A 19,340-nucleotide genomic window follows, 5' to 3' on the forward strand; every position below is an offset into this window, starting at 1 on the left:
GAGAGAGAGAGAGAGAGAGAGAGAGAGAGAGAGAGAGAGAGAGAATGTTTAAGACTTAGAAATCCCCGCTCCCTGACTTATTATGAATCTTAGGTTTTTTATTGCTGTGACAGAATACCACGATCAAAAGCAACTTGGAGTGGAATGGCTTATTTCACCCACACTTCCATATAATTGTTCATCATTGAAAGCCATTAAGGCAAGAACTCAAACAGGGCAGGAACCTGGAGGCAGGATGCAGAGGCCGTGGAGAGGCATTGCTTACTGGTTTTCTCACCATCGCTTGCTCAGCCAGCTTTCTTATAAAACCCAGGACCACCAGGCCAGGGATGGAACCATCCACAGTGGGCTGGACCCTCCATATCAATCACTACTTAAGAAAATGCCCTGTAATTCTCTGCCTTCAGCCCGATCTTACAGAGACTTCTGTTTTTTCACTTGAAGTTCTCTCCTCTCGGATGACTCTAGCTTTTGTCAAGTTGACATAGAAACAGGGCATCAGGTGAGCTTGGTGGTCTTTCCTCCTCTGAATCCTATTGTTTCCATCTGTGAAGCAGGGAAATCCTATAGTGTCAGTGGGAATAGGTGAAGGGACGGATCAGGGGCATGCTGCTTATGACGCACCTCATATGGATGCTCAGGCTCCCCTCCCTTCTCCCTCCTTCCCTTCATGGTTCCTAGCTGCTCCCTGGGATCTGCATATCATGTCCTAGAATGACTTTGAAAGGATGCTTCCAAATTAACGGATATCTTTCAGGCTGGCCACTTTAGGAACACTAATACTAATTACCTCTGGTTGCTAGGCATGATGTTACACATGCCTCTGAAATAAACAGGTGGACATGGGTTTCCATTTAGGGCCACAGGTCCCTGAAAGCAGGGCTCTGTCATGTGAGCAGAGAGCAGGATCTTGGGTGAAAAAACTGAAATTTTTTTTATCAGTTCTATTATCCTCAAGCTCAGCCTGGGGCAATCACCTTGACCCCTTCTTACTTCTCTAAAAAAAAACCAGTATAAGAGCTGACTGTGGGGCAATAGCCTCAGCCACTGAGCGTGGAGGCCACAGACCCTTGGGAGGTAAGTGCTGTGCTCACACATAGAACAGACCAGGGTCCCAGCTGGAGGGCCTATTTTTAGGATCAGTGTAGGTACTGTCTTTGATTCTTCTTTCCCCACATAAGTAAAGTCAGCTCTGGCTTGGGGCCTGCAGCTCTAGAACTTGGGTAAAATGTGGCCGTAGGGAACAGCCAGAAAGATCTTAGGAGGAGAAGTTTGAAGTTCAGTTGCCCATCTTGCGCACCCCTGATGCCTGTTTCAGACTCCAGCTCAGGGTCTGTCTTTGGAGGAAAAGTAGGAGGAGAAAGAGGAGGAGGAGGAGGAGGAGGAGGAGGAGGAGGAGGAGGAGGAGGAGGAGGAAGTAGTAGATCTTTGGTCCTCCCTTTTATCAGGTAATTAAACAAGTATCATGCCATGTGCCAGAAGCTGTGTTGAACACCAAAGGACAGCTGTGAGGACGAAGGTGGAATTGTCTGTATTACAGGATCAAGTAGACATGAAACAGCCCCTGATCCTGTCCCTTCTCCTGCTGGGGATTGTTTCTGCTTTTCATCTGGGTAAGTCTTTCCCTTTGATTCTCACCTGCATCTTCCTTCTCTTTTCCTCTGCCCTACTCTCTTGGTCATTGTTGTTATCATAGAGCCAGGGTCACAGTATGCTCTTTTCAGGTTGCTCACACATCTGTGGTTAGATATCTCTCAGACTCAGAACTGGCTTCTTCAGAAGGAAACAAAAACAAAAGTCCTAAGGGCCAGTTGAGGCTCTTCACACAAGGTCTTCCCATCCATATACATACCTGTGGTGCCAGTCAGAGTTCAGGCTATGAGTTAGGTTTAAGACATCTCTCTTTACCCAACCTAGAGGAGGAGTTCCTTCCTATTGTGTGGCCCCAATTTGGAACCTAGGAAAGCTCAAAAGGACAGTTGGAGCTGTCCTAGGTTCTGGAGGAAGAGCCTCTCAAGTGATGGCAGGTTATCTCTTCTTCCTAGAGACTGCTCACGCTCATCCGGAGACTCCCAAGAGAGAGAAAACCCTGAAGCAGGAAGCAGATGGTTCGGGGGAGCAAGGGAGAGAGCTGGTTCTGACTCAAGAGACACAGCAGACAGAGGGAGAGGAAGTTGAGGGTTGCGAACATCAAGACATCTTTGAGGATGAGGAGGCAATGGAGTCAGATCCAGATGCCTTAAATGAGGACTGGGCTTGCCCCAAGGAAGAGAACGTAGCTCATTTTCAGGGAACTCCTGGGTGCAAGAGCTGCCACTATGTGCTGGTGAGGACTCCGGAGACATTTTATAAGGCCCAGGTAAGAGACAGGAAGACATGGTGAAAAGGTCAAGGGGAAGGAAAGGGACTGGATTAAAACTTCTGTTCTCTACTTGTTTAGACCAGTGTTTCTCAAAGTTGCAGAATTGCCTGGAAATCTTCTTAAGATGTAGAGTTTGCAGTTCCACCTTCACAGTCTTTGAATCAGGAGGCTTGGGGGGCCAGGGGTTCTGAGGATTGGCATTTGTAGCAAAGTCCTGGGAACAGAGGTCGTCTTGGTCTGAGGAAAACACCTGTAGAGCCACTGATCTGTGTAAAAACACTTTGGTGATAGAGATACTTGTGTTTTATGGAAGAGGAGGTGGAAAAAGTGTAAAAGCCAAGGGTTGGGGTGGGAATTAGGGTGAGGTATTTTCTTCTGGACATGATAGAAGTGTTGTACTCATGAACTCACAAAATCTGTGATTGCTTGCATAAGACCTGCACAAGATCAAGCGAGTCAATATTCCAGCATGGATTGCAGGGGTACACAAGCCCTCATCTATAGATGATGAGTTATTGGTAATATTGGCTGCTTGGAGAAAGTCAATTCTTTTTGTGGGGGGAGGTGACCACTGGTAGGTTGATTATGGCCATACATGTTTGGGAAGAATTAGTCTTTGTGGGACACATATTTGCTAAAAAGAGGATATGAAGTTGGGAGGGTGATGTGTGTATGTGATCCAGGAAAATCTAGAGGAGGGAGGAGGGAGATGAACAATTGAAACACATTCTATATATGTATGAGAACCTTACAGTAAATAAAATGTTGTATTAAAATCATAAAATCATTAAAAATTAACTCCTATAAGAAAAAATATTCAAAAAGATTAAAAATAACAGACCTACCCTTTTGCACCTGTCAATACTTCTGTGAGGACCACTGTAGAACTTGTGTGTGTGTGTGTGTGTGTGTGCGTGCATGCACGTGTGTGCGCACACACACGTGCCCGTGCATATGCATGCATGCTAATTAAGAAATCTCAAGATTCGACAACTGCACTGAAGTGAATTTTAAAAGAGTAATCTTACAGCTAAAGGGGGAAAGAAAAGAAACCCCTGTATTAAATACTGTCTTCTCTCGTTGACTATTTTCTGTTTTCTGTGCAACTCTGCTCATCTTCCAGAGATCAGACTCCTCCAAATTAAGACACGTAGTTGTCCCTTAGTCTCTGTGGGATTTTGGTACCAGCACCCCCAAGGTGGACACCAATATCTGACTCTGTTCAAAGTGCTTACATATAAATAGCATAGTATTTTTTAATTTTTATGCTTATTTATTTATTGTATGTTTGTTTAGGGATGCATGCACCATGACATATACATGCACCATGACATATACGTGCAGGTCAGAAGACACCTTTCCTCGCCTTCCTCCATGTGAGATCTGGAATCAGACTCATCTACCTACTCACTGAGCTATCTCACTACGCCCTCTTTTGTTCATTAAACCACCTCTACATTATTTATAATACCTACAGCAGTGTAAATGTCATGAGAATAGTTTTTGTACTTTATTTTTGGGGACTAATGTCAAAGGAAAGAGTATTATTCAGAGTAAACATAACTAAAAAAAAAAAAACCCACGTTTTCAGGGGAGATGGCTATGTGGTAAGGGAGCTTGTTCTGTAAGCATGAGGACGTGAGTTGAAATCTCCAGGACCCATGGACAAATCTGACTGTGATAGTGTATGCCTGTGACCTCAGCACTGAGAGCAGAGACAAGTAGATCCTGAGAGTTCATTGGCCAGGCAGCCTATCTCAAGGAACAAGCTTCTGGTTCCATGAGAGACACTGTCTCAAGACAATAAGGCAAAGAATGGTAGAGGCCATCCCACCTGATGTCCTACTCTGGCTTTTGCATGTGTGCATCTACACAGTCGAGTGCACACACTACTCACACAATCTCACATACAAACACACAGTAGATATTTCCAATGGATGGTTGAGTTATGTGGGCAAGATATCCACACATTTTTTTTGTTTTGTTTTGTTTTGTTTTTGTGATGAAGGTCAAAAGAGACACTGCATTTGAATCATCATGCTATAATTATAATGAGAATTACTATTTCCTGCAAGGGTGTCCTGATCACTGATAAAGAAGCAAAACGTAGGCTTGAGGGAAGCAAGTGGATCTTTATATTGAGTCTGTGAGTAGTTGTAGGGATTTTTCTTGGAGATTGGGGATCTTGAGGCAAAAGAAGTGAATTCTCCTCTCTAACTCTTCTCTCTGCAGAGAGCCTGCAGGAGATGCTACCGAGGCAACCTCGCTTCCGTCCACAGCTATAGCTTCAACTACCAAATTCAGAGCTTGGCCAGGAAGATCAACCAGTCCACCGTCTGGATTGGAGGCATCCTCAGTGGATGGGTAAGTTAAGACCCAACTCGGCATAAGTTTTGATTACATTGAGGGATCATTTGTTGGCCCAGTAGTTAATGTATCCTTTAAATGATAGGCAAATAGGGTGCTGGAGATGGCCTGCACTTTCTTTGGAGAATTGGTTACCCATATCTCTAACTCCATGTTCAAAAACTTCAGGCTTGTGGCATGAGGAAGAATGACTTATTTTGACATATAGTTTCAGAAGCTTCATTTCACACTCACTTGAAGGTATTGATTTGGACTTGACACACAGGATGTCATAGTGGGAGTGGATGGATGAAGAGGACTGACTATCCACCCGTGGTGCAGGGAAGCAAAGAATAAAGAGGTTCAGGTCCTAGTACCCGCCTCAAGAGCATGGCCCCAATGGCCTTTCTCCAAGTAGGGTCTGCCTCTTAAAAGGTCTATCACTCCCTGATTCTACCATGAGCTGGGGGACACAGACATTAACACGTAGCCTCAGCGAGACACTTCAGATCAAAATTCAAGCATGTTACAATAAGGAGTCCTTTTTACTTCCCTCTCACTCTTCCCTAGAGTTGGTATGTGTGTGCTTGCGTGTGCATGTGTGTTTCTAGGTGCATGTGTTTTCTATGTATACCTGAATGTGAAGACCACAGGCCAGTCTCAGGTGTCATTCCTCAGAAGCTGGGTAACTTATTAAGACCTGGCGCTCTCTGATCAGGTAGACTGGCTGACCACGATTCTTTTATCTTTCCTTTTTTTAAACACCGCGACTACACGTGTGAACCGACATGCCTGGGTGTTTAATGTGGGTGCTAGAGATTTCTCAGCCCTCAGAGCTGGTTTTTCAGAACATGTGGTCATATAAAACTGAAGTGAGGAGACAGATTCCAAGAGATGGATTCCAAGGGGCTCAGAGCTCATCTCAGTTGTTTGCTAGATGAGGAACTTTCTTGGCTTTTCTTCAGCTGTAAAATGAGTATCTGCTTCCTTAAGGGTAGGCCCAAGACTGTGGATGAATGAGCCAGCACCATCAGCATCAACTGGTAACTTGTTAGAGGTGTAGAATCATGGGCTCCCTGTCTGAACTCCTGAATCTGAGCCTGCTTGTTAATAGGATCCCCACAGTACAGCTGGGGAAACCTGCCCTATATGGTGTCCAGGAGCAACGGTTATTTTCCATCACATCCCCTGCAAACCCTGAGGGATGGGTATGAGAAAATTCGTGCAACTTCCCGCCAGGCAGTCGGTGAGGGGAGTCAGCAGTGGCTCCTTGCCTTTTTTTTTTTTTGTTCTCTGATTCACTTTCTTTCTTCTCTAGTGCTTCTGGAAGAAGTTTTGCTGGATGGATGGGAGCTGCTGTGATTTTGGATACTGGGCTCCAGGGCAGCCTGGGAGTGGGGGAGGACACTGTGTGACTCTGTGTACCAAAGGTGAGAGGAATAGGCTCCAGCCAAGGAGATGCAATGATAGAGAAGAATTTTTGCAGCTGTTCCTTTGAGCTGTCTGGACACACCTCTGCAAACCTACTCATTCCACATGGAAAATTCAAACCTTGGTCTGTGGGGAGGGTAGAGATATGAGGACTTCTCAGGGCCTGCCTTGTAAAGGGGGTAGCTAGGAGTCCTTTATCTTCTCTGGTACGTGGTTGACAAACTTGAATGACATATGTGATCAACAGACCAGCAGATATGAATAGAAGGTGTGGATGTAGGAATAAGTGACATCTGAGACATCTTCAGCTACAGATGTGGGGAACAGCATTTGTGACGGATGTGAGGCACTTTAGTGTAGTGGCAGAAATCGTGCATGCTGGAGCAAAAGTTCTGTGAGTCACATTTCAGCCTAGCTAGCTACCAGTTATAGTATAGCAGGTTATTGCCACAATGTTGTTTCCTCCTCTGAAGCTGATGACAGCCAAGGAAGGGGATAGAGTGGTATCTGACAAGGGTGGGATGGAGCTCATTGCAGACCCCAGCCAGTTTATATCACTGTGTTCTCTACTGCAGGGGGCCATTGGCGAAGAGCTTCATGCAAAAGTCACTTGCCTTTCATCTGCTCCTTCTAAGATGGAGCTAGACCCTACTTGGACTCTCCTGCTTTCACAGCCCTGGCTTCTCATCTCCATCCTTTGGCGTTCATTTCTGTCCCCAGTCCCTCCTGGTCATAAAGTCAGGCTTTCCACAGCATACCCTAAGTCTTGCTTCTTCATTGCCTTTTCTTGGAGACCCCAGCCTGTTGGGAAAATCCCGGAAGTAAAAGATGGTGGGGCTAGGCAGTCTGGTGCAGTTGGGAGCAATGACAAAGTTTGGGGCACTGTGTGGTGGCAGCACTGAGTCACCTGGAAGCTGAGTGATGCTCTCTGCAGTCCTGTCTTCACTGGGCTCAGATTCCACCTTTCTACCCAGTGAGAGGAGAGCAGAGAAGATTCCCATCTGGAGGAAGCTAGTCCCACCTTTTCTTGGCATAAATATGAGGTAGGGAAGTGAGTGACTTTCCAAGATGGATGTGAAGAGACTCACTCAAGAGCTGATATGCAATATTGAAATTGAGTGTGGGAACACCCTGAGGGGATGGGGTTCTTGGCATCCAGCAATGACTCTCATTTCCCATTCTTTCATGCCCATTCTGGCAGAAGGAGGAGGAGGAGTGGGGGGGGAGGCTGTCTTCTTTTCCTGTATCCCCTACCCTTTCTGTAGACAGGACACAATTTTGAGGAGATCTGTCCCCCACCAGTCTGTTCAGAACCCAAAGGCAAGAGCATAGATCCCATCCCCAGTTCTGTCATCTTGGGCTTCAGCATCCCTTCACCTCACTTTCTCAGACCGGGAGAGACCAAAAGGGAATATCTCTGCTACCTTTAACTTTATGCCAGCTGGGACATTGGGCTAGAAGGATCTTGCAAAAAGGATTTAGAGTAGACAGAACAGGAAGTTCAGTGAGACTGGGTCTCTCTCTCTCTCTCTCTCTCTCTCTCTCTCTCTCTCTCTCTCGCTCTCTCTCCCTCTCCCTCTCCCTCTCCCTCTCCCTCTCCTCCCTCTCCTTGTCTCTCTCTGTCTCTCTCTCTGGTGTGTGTGTGTGTTTATATGCGTATGGGGAATTTCTGTACAAGTACACATGCACATTTGCATTTTCGTGCATGTATCGATGTGCATATCTGTTTGTGAACTGACATAGGTGTGTGTGAATTGTGTGTTTGTACTGGTGTGCTGTGGGTACATTTTTGAACCCCTGCATATTTGTGGATATTTTCTATAGATGTGTTTTTCTGTATATTCACACCTGTATGTGCTAGAGTCTCTGTGTATATACATTTACGTTTACCTGTGTCTTTAGCCATATGGATGTAGGTGTGTCAGTGTATGACTATGTTCAGGTTTATGTTTGTATATATACCAGATACAATATGGCTTCAGGAGCAAAAAACCAGTATTCTACATATTCTTTCTCTAAGGAGTTTAAGGCAATAAGACAGGGATGAGGCATAGTCCTAGACCGTGGGTTAGGGAGAAACTATACATAAGCCCTTTGAACATGGAAGTCTTTGGCAATTGATTAATATGCCATGGACCCTATAACACCCTACTGATGTTGGATCCCAGGGCTGTCTTGGTAGAGGGATCTTTACCTTAGTTCCTAATCATGACATGGAATCAGGTCAAGAGGTAGAGTAGCCTAGGAGTGGGGTATCATTGAACTGTGCATTGAACAGTGAACTAAGTGGACCCTTAATTCAATGCTTCTAAAGAGACAGTGGAATTGTAGCAGGGGATGAGAGGATAAGCAGTAAAGAAGACATTTCAGGGATACATCAATCTCTTGATGCACTCTCCCCCCTCCCTCCCTCCCTCCCTCCCTCCCTCCCTCCTTTTCCTCCTCTTCTTCTTCCTCCTCCTTCTCTCTTTCCCTGACAGAATGACCTCTAAGTAGTCCAAAACCCTGATGTCCAAAACCACAGGCAGAGGTGCGGGGTGGGGTGGGGTGGGGACAAGCTCCCTCTTGACTAAAGCCTCTTTAAGGCAGACCTGGGCTAGTGAAATGCTTCACAAATCTCTGGCACTGCTTTTGAGTATTTCACTCCGCCTTTATGTAGTAATCTTGCTGTCTGTTTAACACCTTCCACTCTTGTTTAGCTCTTGATTAGAAGGCAAATAGTTTTGAGAGAAGACATTCCCCAGAAGCTATCCCCAGGAGGTTAACTGGTAACTTGCTGAGAACAGGTGTTGTGTGAAGGGACACAGAAGGGAGGGGTGTGGAACTGTCAGGGTACAGTGGGGATCTGGGCAAGAGAAGGGAAGCAGACTGCTGGTCCACTGTCTTCTCTTCAAGAGGACAGCATTGGTATTCTTTCAGTAAGCTGGCTCTGTAATGTGTCCCTGATTCTGCCTAATACAGGTCTGGGCACAAGATGATTCTTACAATTCCCCAACTCTTGGTTTCACTGCCACTGGGAGTCTATGTGCCTTATCCTGCCTAGCTGCCTCATTTAGAATTTACTCATGACTGCAGCAAGATCTTGCTTAGCCCAGGTAACATAAGTAGATAAATCAACATTAAAAGATGAGCCAACAAATGTCCTGACTTTCCCCTAATAGATATCCTACAGAAGCCAACATTTCTCACTCCAGTATCACAAATCTCTGGGTTCACGTCAGTTCCTCTTCCATTACTTAATTTTATGCAACCTTGGTTTCTTTTGTAAGATGATGATTAAATTAAGTAATGTCTATCATACATTGAGCCCGCAGCTTGCCAAAGGTGAGCCACTCCACCACTGAATGACAATGTGCATGTTGAGCGATGTAGTCTTGAGAGTGAACATAGATTCCATCTCTAGTTCCAAGAACTGTCTATTTGTTTTTCTTCCAAACAAGGTTAATAACAAACCACAGAAACCTCCCCAGGTGTGGTCAGGACCTGTGTGACCATGTTAGGGATGGCGCTGAGTAAACCACAATGTATTAGATACAAGCTGGCGATTGTAATTTCTACTATTAACTGGCATCTAGCACATAGAAGTGGACTTGGTTCAGACAAGGGAGTACAGCAGGGAGTTTTCACACTTACTGATGGCCCAGAAGAGGCTTAGGCACCTGGGGGAGAATTACCCTAGCCTGGGGTACAGGATCCTCTTAGGACACAGTGTCTCCATCTTCTTCTAGGGAGCATTTTGGAGAACTCAGCCTCTGCAAAGGGGGTTATGAGCCTCCTTCTTGGAGGCTGCACTCTTTCCTTTGCTGATGTCTCTGCTGGAGAGATGAAGCCTGGCCAGGCTTTGGTACTGGGGAGACAATACACCATCACCCATAATGATGGGGCTGTGAGCAAGCAGAGGGAAGGTTGATGAAGCTGGTGGGTGGGGATCATTGGGGTTGGGTCTGTGTGAGCACTCCTGTGGTCCTCCTAGACTATCCCTCCCCCACATCTTTCTGCACCTTCTGGTGAGGGGCCAGCCCTCTGTCTACATGCATGCTCATCTCTGCTAAGCTCTCAGCATCGTGCCCATGTTTAAGAGGCAGATTGACCCTGATACCAATTAAACTTATACCTCAGGCCCACTCATTTGCATGAACTTTTCTGACACTTAGTTATATATTCTTTTAAAAGAGATGCCTCCAGCTGTATGACGGCACTTGCCTGTAAATCCCAATACTGGGGAAGAGTTGAGTTGAGGGAGGAGATCTGTAAATTGAGGCCAGCTAGAAATACATAGGAAAGTCTTTTCATCAAAACCAACCAACCAACTAACCAACCAACCAACAAACCAACCAACCAACAAACAAACCAACAAACCAACCAGTCAACCAACCAACCAGCCAACCAACCAAATAAACAAGCCAAACCAAAAGAGCCTCTCAAGCCAATTCTTCCCTAACCCTTGATCTGTCCTTGAGCTTTGCCCTCTACAATCTAGAGCTTCCTCTACATCTCTTGTTCTCCTTAAAAACTCAGAAAGGAGATGGGACTTCTGGGCAATGAAGACAATGTGGATTTGTCTTCTGCTCATAATGCACAAGACACCTGTGTCCTCTCATGGCCCCTCACAATGGCACAAGGCAAGCCATTTTTCATTTTTATCTTTGGGGTTAGTGATCTATAAGCAAGAGCTGCACTTGATGGTTTATGAGGCTCCTTTAGCCTCTCACTGATCGATCACCTGTTAGGATCCCATGAAAACAGGCCTGGCTGGCCTGGCCATATGCTCGCAGGGTATTGGATCTTACTGGGCCTCCCCACTTCTTTCTGAAACAGTTTCATGGGTCCCAGACTGGGTTCAAATTTATTGTGTTGTCAAGGATGAACTTGAACTTTTGATCCTCCATGTCTACCTCCTGAGTGCTGGGATTACAAATGTATTCCATCATGCCTGGCTTATGAAGTCTTGCAGGTTTCCCTAGGGCTAACATGCTAGACACATACTCTATCTACTCAACTACATCCCCAGCCCCTAACTGTGGCTTTTCCAACAATGCTGTAAACTAGGATAGCTGATGTCCTGGGGCATGTTGCTAGGTTTAGAAACTGCCTCTTGTCAGTCATGTATGTGTATGTCTTCTGTCTAGATTCTGGAGGGTCCAGATGTGTGGATGTGTGAGGACCTCATGGGAGAATAAAGGTCTGTTCCTTAGCTTGAGCTTGAGATACAGGGTGAGGCAAGGAAAAATCAACTGACGGTCACACCTCGTATTTCCTGCTGAAGCTGAACTTGGCCACACCAGAAATGAGAGTTTATATTGCATTTCCCTGGGCTCCCCTAAAGTAGGGACTGCATTCCTGAGAAAGCTTACTGTCGGGCATCATGGGAAGGCAGGGAAAGGCAACTGACACAGAAGCGTAGACACCTAGAGAGTTCATTCCTCCATCATGGATGTGGGCAAAGGGATTAGACCTGGGTGTAAATCTCACTTCCTAGCTACATGGCCTGGGGCAAATGACTCAGCCTGCCTGGGCTTTGCTTCTCTTAAAAACAACAAAAACACCCCCAGAACCCCCCCCCCCCAGAAATCTACCTTATAGGATTATTTTAAGGGTGCAAAGAGATAATGTGTATGGAAGTGCCTGGTACATGGTAGGTACTATGGGTGTAACGTTAGCTACCATTTTCTCTATCCTTCGGAAACGGATGGATGGATCCTGCTGTCCTGGGACCCAGGGAAGCAGATGGGGGGCATGCAAGGGGTAAAGGCAAGATTCAGGTCTCAGTGGGAAGCACTGCCTATCTGCTGAACAGTGAGGGCCTAGATACCTGGATGTGGTCTTTGGGGTGAACATCAGAAATAAGGGCCCCTCTTCTGCCCACTCCCACCTCTATCGGCTGAGACAGAGTGGCCTGTTGAAGGTTCTGTAGCCCAAGGGTAAGCATGGGGCCCTGGGAAGAGGTCCTAGTGACCAATAGAATAGGCCCCCGAGTCTGTGGACTGCTTCTCCACAGTGGCCTGGTCACTGGTGAACACGGGGTTGGTTGAAGCAGTACCCTTCAGTGTTGTCTCAGTCACCTGCAAGCAGAAGGGTTGGCATTGTCATATCTGACACTGGGCAGGAACTTCCAATGTGACCTATTTGACAGGATCAGCTGCAGGGGTCGGGGACAGCTAGTCATTAGGGAGATAGAATAAGATAGAATAAGGGAGATAGATAGGTTCTGGGAACCTGGAACTTTGCATGCACTCCAAGGGTAAACTGTAACCCAGGGCATCACCAGGCAGGATCTGTCCTGCCCCAGAAGTGGACACGTTGACAGCAATAACCCACAGAGCTCTATGCCTCCCAATAAAGCTGGTGGCTTTGTGCCTGCTAGAGACGCACCAGACCCCTGAGTTACAACCAGCCCCAACCCTCCAGAGTTCATTCTTAGTTGAAGCCTCTCTTGGAACCCATATACTAATGGAGGCCGACGAAACTTCTGGACACCCTGGAGAGTAAGTCATGGAGAGTCCCCAGGGTCCAGCAGCCCGCCCTGCCCTGTTCCCTCCACTTCTCGGCCTCTTCCCCAACTCACCTCCTCAAACTTCCTGGCTTTGTAGTGATCAGCCCCTTTGAGGAAATTGAGCAGGATGATGTCACAGAGAACAGTCCCCTGGAGGCAGAGGAGCAGTGTAAGCTCAAACAGCAGCTTGGGGCTGGGCATGGCCTCTTCACTGCCTAGCTCTTGGCTAAGACTCCCTTCAGCAGACAGGTGGCTGAAGCATCGTTGGGGGACGAGGCATGTACGGGCTGAGTCTTCCAGACAGACCTGACTGTGCAGCTCTTCTCAGAGAAGGCCCAGAAGCTCTGCAGGATCCTCTGTGGCCTACCTTTCTAGCTCCTGAGAAACATCACTGGATGGCAGGCATAGAGGGTGTGGTGGGAGAAGCAGAGGAGGATAGGGGAGGGGTCCCTGGGAGTGGCCTTTGTCCCCACCTTTCCCCATGGTTCTAGCCCTCACTAAGGCATCCCAGGACAGCGGAAACATGGAGTCTCCCCCTTCCTTCATGGTGAGAAGCAGGATTTTTTTTTTCTTTTTATAAGTGGAATTACCTGAAAACAGGAAGGCAGTCTCTGGAGGCCACGAGCCTTGGGAGGTAATGTCGAGAAATGCCCAGACCGGGGCTACTTAGCAGCAGGTGTTGGAGGCCAGAGGGAGGGCTTAGCGGCCCTGTGCCTGGCTGGGCCCCACCCTCGCTGCCCTGTGAGAGCCTGGAAAGAATGATGAACTTACCACTCCCACGGAAGTGAAGGCAGCCACCGAGCTGATGATGGTGGGGATGATGTTGAACTTGCCAGCCTGTATGTACAAAGACCAAGGCATATAGACAGAGGGCACAACAGGGAGGGCTGAGGGTCAACTTGGACTCCCTGTCAAAGAGGCTGTGGAACCTGGAGGGGCTCTGGTGGGTCAAAGGTTTCCACCCTACATAGAATAGGAAGCTGATGGGGGATATGGCCAGTTGGCCAGTGGAAGACCCTCACCCCCAGAGAGCTTCTTCAGGGCCCAAGTGCAGGTCTGGGAAGCTTCCCCTGCTCCCCGCATCCGGTGGGTCCCAGGACTCACGTTCCCGTATACCAGCACATCAAAGCGGATGCCAAAAGCCTTCAGGAGTGTGCGGTATTCGCTGCCGTTCTCCATCTTGTAGTATTTGGCAAACCTGGAGACCAGAGGTGAAATTGGGTCTGCCTATGGACTCTCCTGCCTGAACTCTTAGGGCTTTTTTTGTTTTTGTTTTTGTTTTTTTTAGAGCTCCACAGTCATTATCAAGCAACTGATGGTTGGTAAGTTGCCTGCCATAGTTCTTCCTGGACCGATATCATGGAGATTTCAACAAGCAGATTCCTGGGCCATACTGGACTGCACAGAATCAGAATCTTTGTTGGTGAGGATTAAGACTTTTCCCTTTTAAAATAATTTGCCTATATGGTTCGTGTGTGTGCACATGTGTATGTGTGTGTTTGTATGTAATGGTGGGTGTGGCTGTCACAGCCTATGTGTGTGTGTAGCTTGAAGTCAACATCAGATAACTTCAATGATTATTTTCCACTTTATCTTCTGAGACAGTGTTTCTCACTAAACTGGGAGCTCATCAGTTGGCTAGACCGGCTGGTTAAAGGGACCCTGGAAACCCCTTAGCCCCACCTTCCCAGCACTGGAATTGTAACAAAAACATATGTGGCTTTTAAAAACGTGAGTGCGGGGGGGGGGGGAATTGGATTCAGGCCTTTATGCTTGAGCAACAAATATACGCTACCCACTGAGCCATCCCTGAAAACCTCTCTCCCCAAGATTTTTATGTGCATAAACGCTTGGACTGCAGCTGACCACAGCTAGCCCTAGGCTTCTTCAGGTTTACTTGCTTGGGTATCATGAGACCCAACTTTAACCTACTCAGGCTCAGAACCTGACTCATAGAACCATGCACCAGCAATTTAACCTTCCTGAGACTCAGCAGTTGCAGCTTGAGTGGCAACAGTCCTGCTCTGCAGGGTTGCTGTGAGAATCAAAAGCACATGTGTCAGTGCTGTAGAACAGCCCTGGGCACTGGAAACATTTACTGAGGTTGGCCATTGTTATTTGCTGAAGAATTATGTTTATATATAACTGAGAAAAGTGTTTCCTGATCCCTCACCGCCTGCTACCCTCGCCTGTGTCCCATGGCGAAGGGAAACAATTCATACTTTTCAGAGGATGCTCTGTGAGGTTAAATGACTCACGCAGGATTTCCCACTGGAACTCGGCCTACATCTGCCCCAGTCCTTTGCTCAGTTTTGGCTGCTGTGCGCCTTGGGATGAGCTGGGGACTTAGAGAAATGATCACATTTCATTCTTCCCCCGGACTCAGGTGGCACCCACACAGAAGGGTGGCGCTCACCCCATTTTGCAGATGCCTATGGCAGGGAAGGGAATTGCCTGTGGCTTTGCAGCTCCTAAGTGCTGGACTTGGAACTGGAATTGCATTGGACTCTAAATCAAATATGCTCTCCCTACGCGGTTCTGCCTACCATGGGCCAGTACCATGGCACAGTATAATCTCTTAGGCAAAATTCCACTACTGTGAAATGGCTTTCTGATGTCAGGACTAAGTAGTGTAATGGAAATAAGAGTTCCGGAAGGCCGGGTAGTGGTGGCACACACCTTTAATTCCAGCATTCTGGAGCTAGGCAGACCTCTGTGAGCTCCAGGCCTGCCTCCTCTACAGAGCTAGCCTCAGGATAGCGAAGGCTACACAAAGAAACCCTGTTGCAGAGAGGGGTTAGGGAGGACAAACAGCCAGTCAACAGACAAAAACAACCAACCAAGCAACAACAAAACCAAACAAAGCGTCCAGAAAGTTCTAAGTGTAAAGCCAAAGCCGCTCTCATTCAGTGCTGGGCTCTCTGAGCCTTCCCAGTCAGCACAGATCCCTAGGCCCTGCCTGCAGGTAAAGGTGTGTGTGGGGGGGGTCTGAGAACTCAGTCCCTGAATGTGTGCAATGGTGGAGGCCACAGCTCTCCCAGGGATGTCCACACTTGCAACTCTACAGATGGGAGAAGAAAGTGTGCAGCCCAAGTGGGCCAGAGCTGGAGGAGGAAAGGTACGGAAGGAAGGGCATGGTGGGATGTCAGGAATGTCAGCCACTGCTCTGACTAGGGAACTCTGTAGTCAGCAGAAATGAGTCTGGATCCCATAGTTGTCACCTGCAAATAGCGTGGCCTTTAATGTTTCTTAGTCCTCGGGGATTCCGTGTCTATAAAAATAAAGGGTGCTTGTGTCCTGTTGAAGCTCTGTTGGAAGCAATTGGGTGAATACTCTCCGACACTGACTCTCTGAGGTGTGCACTGTTAAGAATCCCACATCAGCGATTGTGTCTACTGGACACTGTCCCTCTCTGCCCCATCTCTGCCCAGCTCCTGGCCCAGGGTGCCTGTCTCTTTCTGCTGCTGTCAAGCACTCTGCTTAGCTCTTAGTTGGGTTCATCCACCAGGAAGTATCAGTAGGTGCACAGAAAGGACAGGGCATGCAGTCTGCTTAGCTCCCCACAGGCCAATGGCTTACAGAACAGTTTCAGCCTCATCTACATTCTGGGCTTTTCTCCCTTTGCTTGCCCATGCCAGCCCCAGGATAACAGCTTCCACAGGCTGCCAACCTTGGGGTCCTTCACTATGTAGGCTCCTCTTATTCCATGTGTACCATTGTGTACCATTGTGTACCATTGTGCAGTGTTTCATGTAATTACATCTTTTCAGGCAGTCCATGTCCTTAGTACCTATCCTAAATGCTCCCATTTTACAGAGGAGGAAGCTTGGGCCCAGACGCCTCTGTCATGATCAAGAAGCAGTACAGGAAAGTTCAGGTAGCAGATTTCTGGCCCTGCCTGTGCCTGGGCAAGGCCTGAGTGCTGAACTTGCTGAGGAGGACTGAGAATCTTTCAGTGGAAATACTCTCCGGGGTGACTAACTCAAAGGTGATCCCTGAGGGCTCTGCAGTTGAAGGGGCAGAGTGAGGGAAGGCAGGAGTCTCTTCTCCAGAGAGTGAGACTCAGGGGAAAATGGAAGTGACCCAGTAGGGATGCTGAATGAAGCAGAGCCACTGAGCTGGAAGAAAGGAGGGCCTGGAGGTCAGGGGAAGGGTGTGAAGAACAAGACCATCTTTAACTTTGGTAAGTTATGTCTCCCACTGGGTAATGGTGGGAGTGTGCTACACAGGTCAAGGCAAAGCAGAATGAATTCCACTCCATAGCAGCAGGAGGATGACTGAATGGAAAGCAGGAAGGGGACTGTTTTTATGTCCATGATGAGATCCAAGAACCTGGGATCCAAGGAGACCTCCAGGGAGATCTTGAAGAAGTTCGGAAAAGAAGTATTTGAGATGGGTAGAAGATTTTAGAAACCTGCGGCTTTCAGGCTGGCTTGAGGGTCTGAACTGGTCATGACCATCTCAGCACCCACAAATATAGAGACCCACAAATATATGCACAGTACCTCAGTTAACCTCATGAATAATGCACTATTGTTGACCCATTTTATAGGTTTGGAGTGAGAAGAGCAGGTGACTTGTTGAGTCTGATGACTTCTGATTCTATGACTCCACAGCCCAAACTTGGAATCTCCGAACCATCTGTCTTTAGCTAGCTGTTAAGGATACAGGCACCCTGGTGCAAGATCTCAGAACTCTTCTAAATTCTACGTTCTCATACCACAGGAGAATTCAAGGCCCTTGTCACAGATGTTGTACTCAAGGCAACTGGGCATGGGAAATCGGGATGAATCACAGAAATTCTTGGCAGGGCAGGAGTCGGGCCTGTCTGTGGTCCTGCGGCCTTCATGCCCAGCCTATGTCTGCATCCATGACAAATGCTCTGACATGGACTCAGAGAACAAGAAGTTGGCATCCTAGGCTCCACTGGTTAAATTTATCCCGGGAAGGAATGTGAAGGGAACAGGGAGAAAAATCAGAGCAGGCTTGGTTTACTTCCAGCACCTGCCTTCCAAGAGGCAATAAGCGTGGTAAGATCATTACATTATCTCACCAGCCACCCACCCTCAAGGAGGCTTGGCAGGGAAAGCTTCTCTTCTTCTGGGAGGGGGGAATTGCAGAGCTTACAGAGGAGGGTCTAGGCTGCAGGCAGGTGCAACCTTGGAGTCTAGACTCTGCTCCAGGGAAACCAATGGAGATCACAGAAACTGTCACATCCCTGTGACAGGGGATGGCGCAAGTCATAAGGGCTTGGGGCATCTGCTCTTTTGAGGCACACTTGGATCTTACTGGTGCTCCATCATTGGCTCTTATAATGGAATGTGGATGGAGGAGAGGCTTGTTACCTGATTCAGTGCAGTGTACCTTACCGGGATCGATTAATGAGGCTGTCCTGGAGGAGACTGAATTAAGATGGCAGCAGGCTAGAGCCCAGAATGACTGCACGGGATCTCTCCAACCTCACTGAGCCACAATGTTAAGCCACTGATGAGAAGACAGGACTGTTTGTTAGAGCAGTTAGCAATGACTTACCCTGACTGTTACAACCCTGATGAGAAGAGAGGACTGTTTGTTAGAGCAGTTAGCAATGACTTACCCTGACTGTTACAACCTTGATGAGAAGAGAGGACTGTTTGTTACAGCAGTTAGCAATGACTTACCCTGACTGTTACAANAGCAATGACTTACCCTGACTGTTACAACCTTGATGAGAAGAGAGGACTGTTTGTTACAGCAGTTAGCAATGACTTACCCTGACTGTTACAACCTTAATGAGAAGAGAGGACTGTTTGTTACAGCAGTTAGCAATGACTTACCCTGACTGTTACAACCCTGATGAGAAGAGAGGACTGTTTGTTATAGCAGTTAGCAACAACTTACCCTGACTGTTACAACCCTGATGAGAAGAGAGGACTGTTTGTTACAGCAGTTAGCAATAACTTACCCTGACTTCAACCCTCCCCACTGGTTTTATCACTGAGAAGACTGAGGCACATTACAAAGAGTTTTTTCCAAAGGACAAAGAAGGAGTTAGAGTTGAGAAGGACTAGATCAGAGGGGTCATTCCTAGGAATAATCTCTCTAAAAGGTTCAAGAGTCAAGAGTACCACTTGGCTCTTTTTAAATTAGCATTTTGTCCCTGAGCATGTCACTCATCTTCTCTGAGACTTTTACCTTTACTGAAAAAGGAGGGTAGGGGGAAACCGTGGAGAGAATGAGTTAGGAGTTAATTTCTTTTCTTTTTTTTCTTTTTGTTTTTTTGAGACAGGGTTTCTCTGTATAGCCCTGGCTGTCCTGGAACTCACTTTGTAGACCAGGCTGGCCTCGAAAGCAGAAATCCGCCTGCCTCTGCCTCCTGAGTGCTGGGATTAAAGGCATGCGCCACCATGCCCAGCTAGGAGTTAATTTCTTATCTTAAGACCAAGATAAAGAATATATTAGCCCAGAAACTTAGAATACCCAAGATACAGTTTGCAAAACACAAAAAAACCAAGAAGAAGGAAGACCAACATGTGGATACTTCATTCCTCCTTAGAATAGGGAACAAAATACCCTTGAAAGGAGTTATAGAGACAAAGTTTGGAGCTAAGACAAAAGGATGGACTATCCAGAGACTACCCCACCTGGGGATCCATCCCATNATCAGCCACCAAACCCAGACACTANTGCATATGCCAGCAAGATTTTGCTGAAGGGACCCTGATATAG

General features: G+C 47.2%; 2 protein-coding genes across 2 annotated transcripts in view; one reads left to right on the top strand and one right to left on the bottom strand.

Annotated features, from left to right (window-relative positions):
- The first annotated feature begins 1,552 nt into the window (after window positions 1-1,552).
- Prg3 (proteoglycan 3, pro eosinophil major basic protein 2) lies at window positions 1,553-6,773 on the top strand. Its single transcript, XM_021191927.1, has 5 exons — window positions 1,553-1,613; window positions 2,046-2,359; window positions 4,595-4,726; window positions 6,027-6,138; window positions 6,715-6,773. The coding sequence occupies exons 1-5, from the start codon at window positions 1,553-1,555 to the stop codon at window positions 6,771-6,773; spliced, it is 678 nt and encodes a 225-aa protein (XP_021047586.1).
- Window positions 6,774-11,660: 4,887 nt separating this feature from the next.
- Window positions 11,661-19,340, bottom strand: part of P2rx3 (purinergic receptor P2X 3) — a 37,731-nt gene continuing 30,051 nt past the window's right edge. The window contains exons 9-12 of the mRNA XM_021193776.1: window positions 13,737-13,830; window positions 13,404-13,469; window positions 12,705-12,782; window positions 11,661-12,201 (exon numbers count right to left, since the gene is read on the bottom strand). Of these exons, the coding sequence (XP_021049435.1) occupies window positions 12,088-12,201; window positions 12,705-12,782; window positions 13,404-13,469; window positions 13,737-13,830 (352 nt within the window). The 3' untranslated portion in view covers window positions 11,661-12,087. The remainder of the gene's footprint in view (window positions 12,202-12,704; window positions 12,783-13,403; window positions 13,470-13,736; window positions 13,831-19,340) is intronic.

The sequence above is a fragment of the Mus pahari genome, chromosome 3 (genome assembly GCF_900095145.1).
Source record: "Mus pahari chromosome 3, PAHARI_EIJ_v1.1, whole genome shotgun sequence".
In the NCBI taxonomy this organism is placed as follows: Eukaryota; Metazoa; Chordata; class Mammalia; order Rodentia; family Muridae; genus Mus; species Mus pahari.

Bases quoted from the DNA above. Each gene is read 5' to 3' on its own strand.
- Prg3 (XM_021191927.1), top strand. From the start codon at position 1,553: ATGAAACAGCCCCTGATCCTGTCCCTTCTCCTGCTGGGGATTGTTTCT. The intron at 1,614-2,045 runs GTAAGTCTTTCC...TCTTCTTCCTAG, and splicing joins TGTTTCTGCTTTTCATCTGG to AGACTGCTCACGCTCATCCG. The intron at 4,727-6,026 runs GTAAGTTAAGAC...TTTCTTCTCTAG, and splicing joins GAGGCATCCTCAGTGGATGG to TGCTTCTGGAAGAAGTTTTG.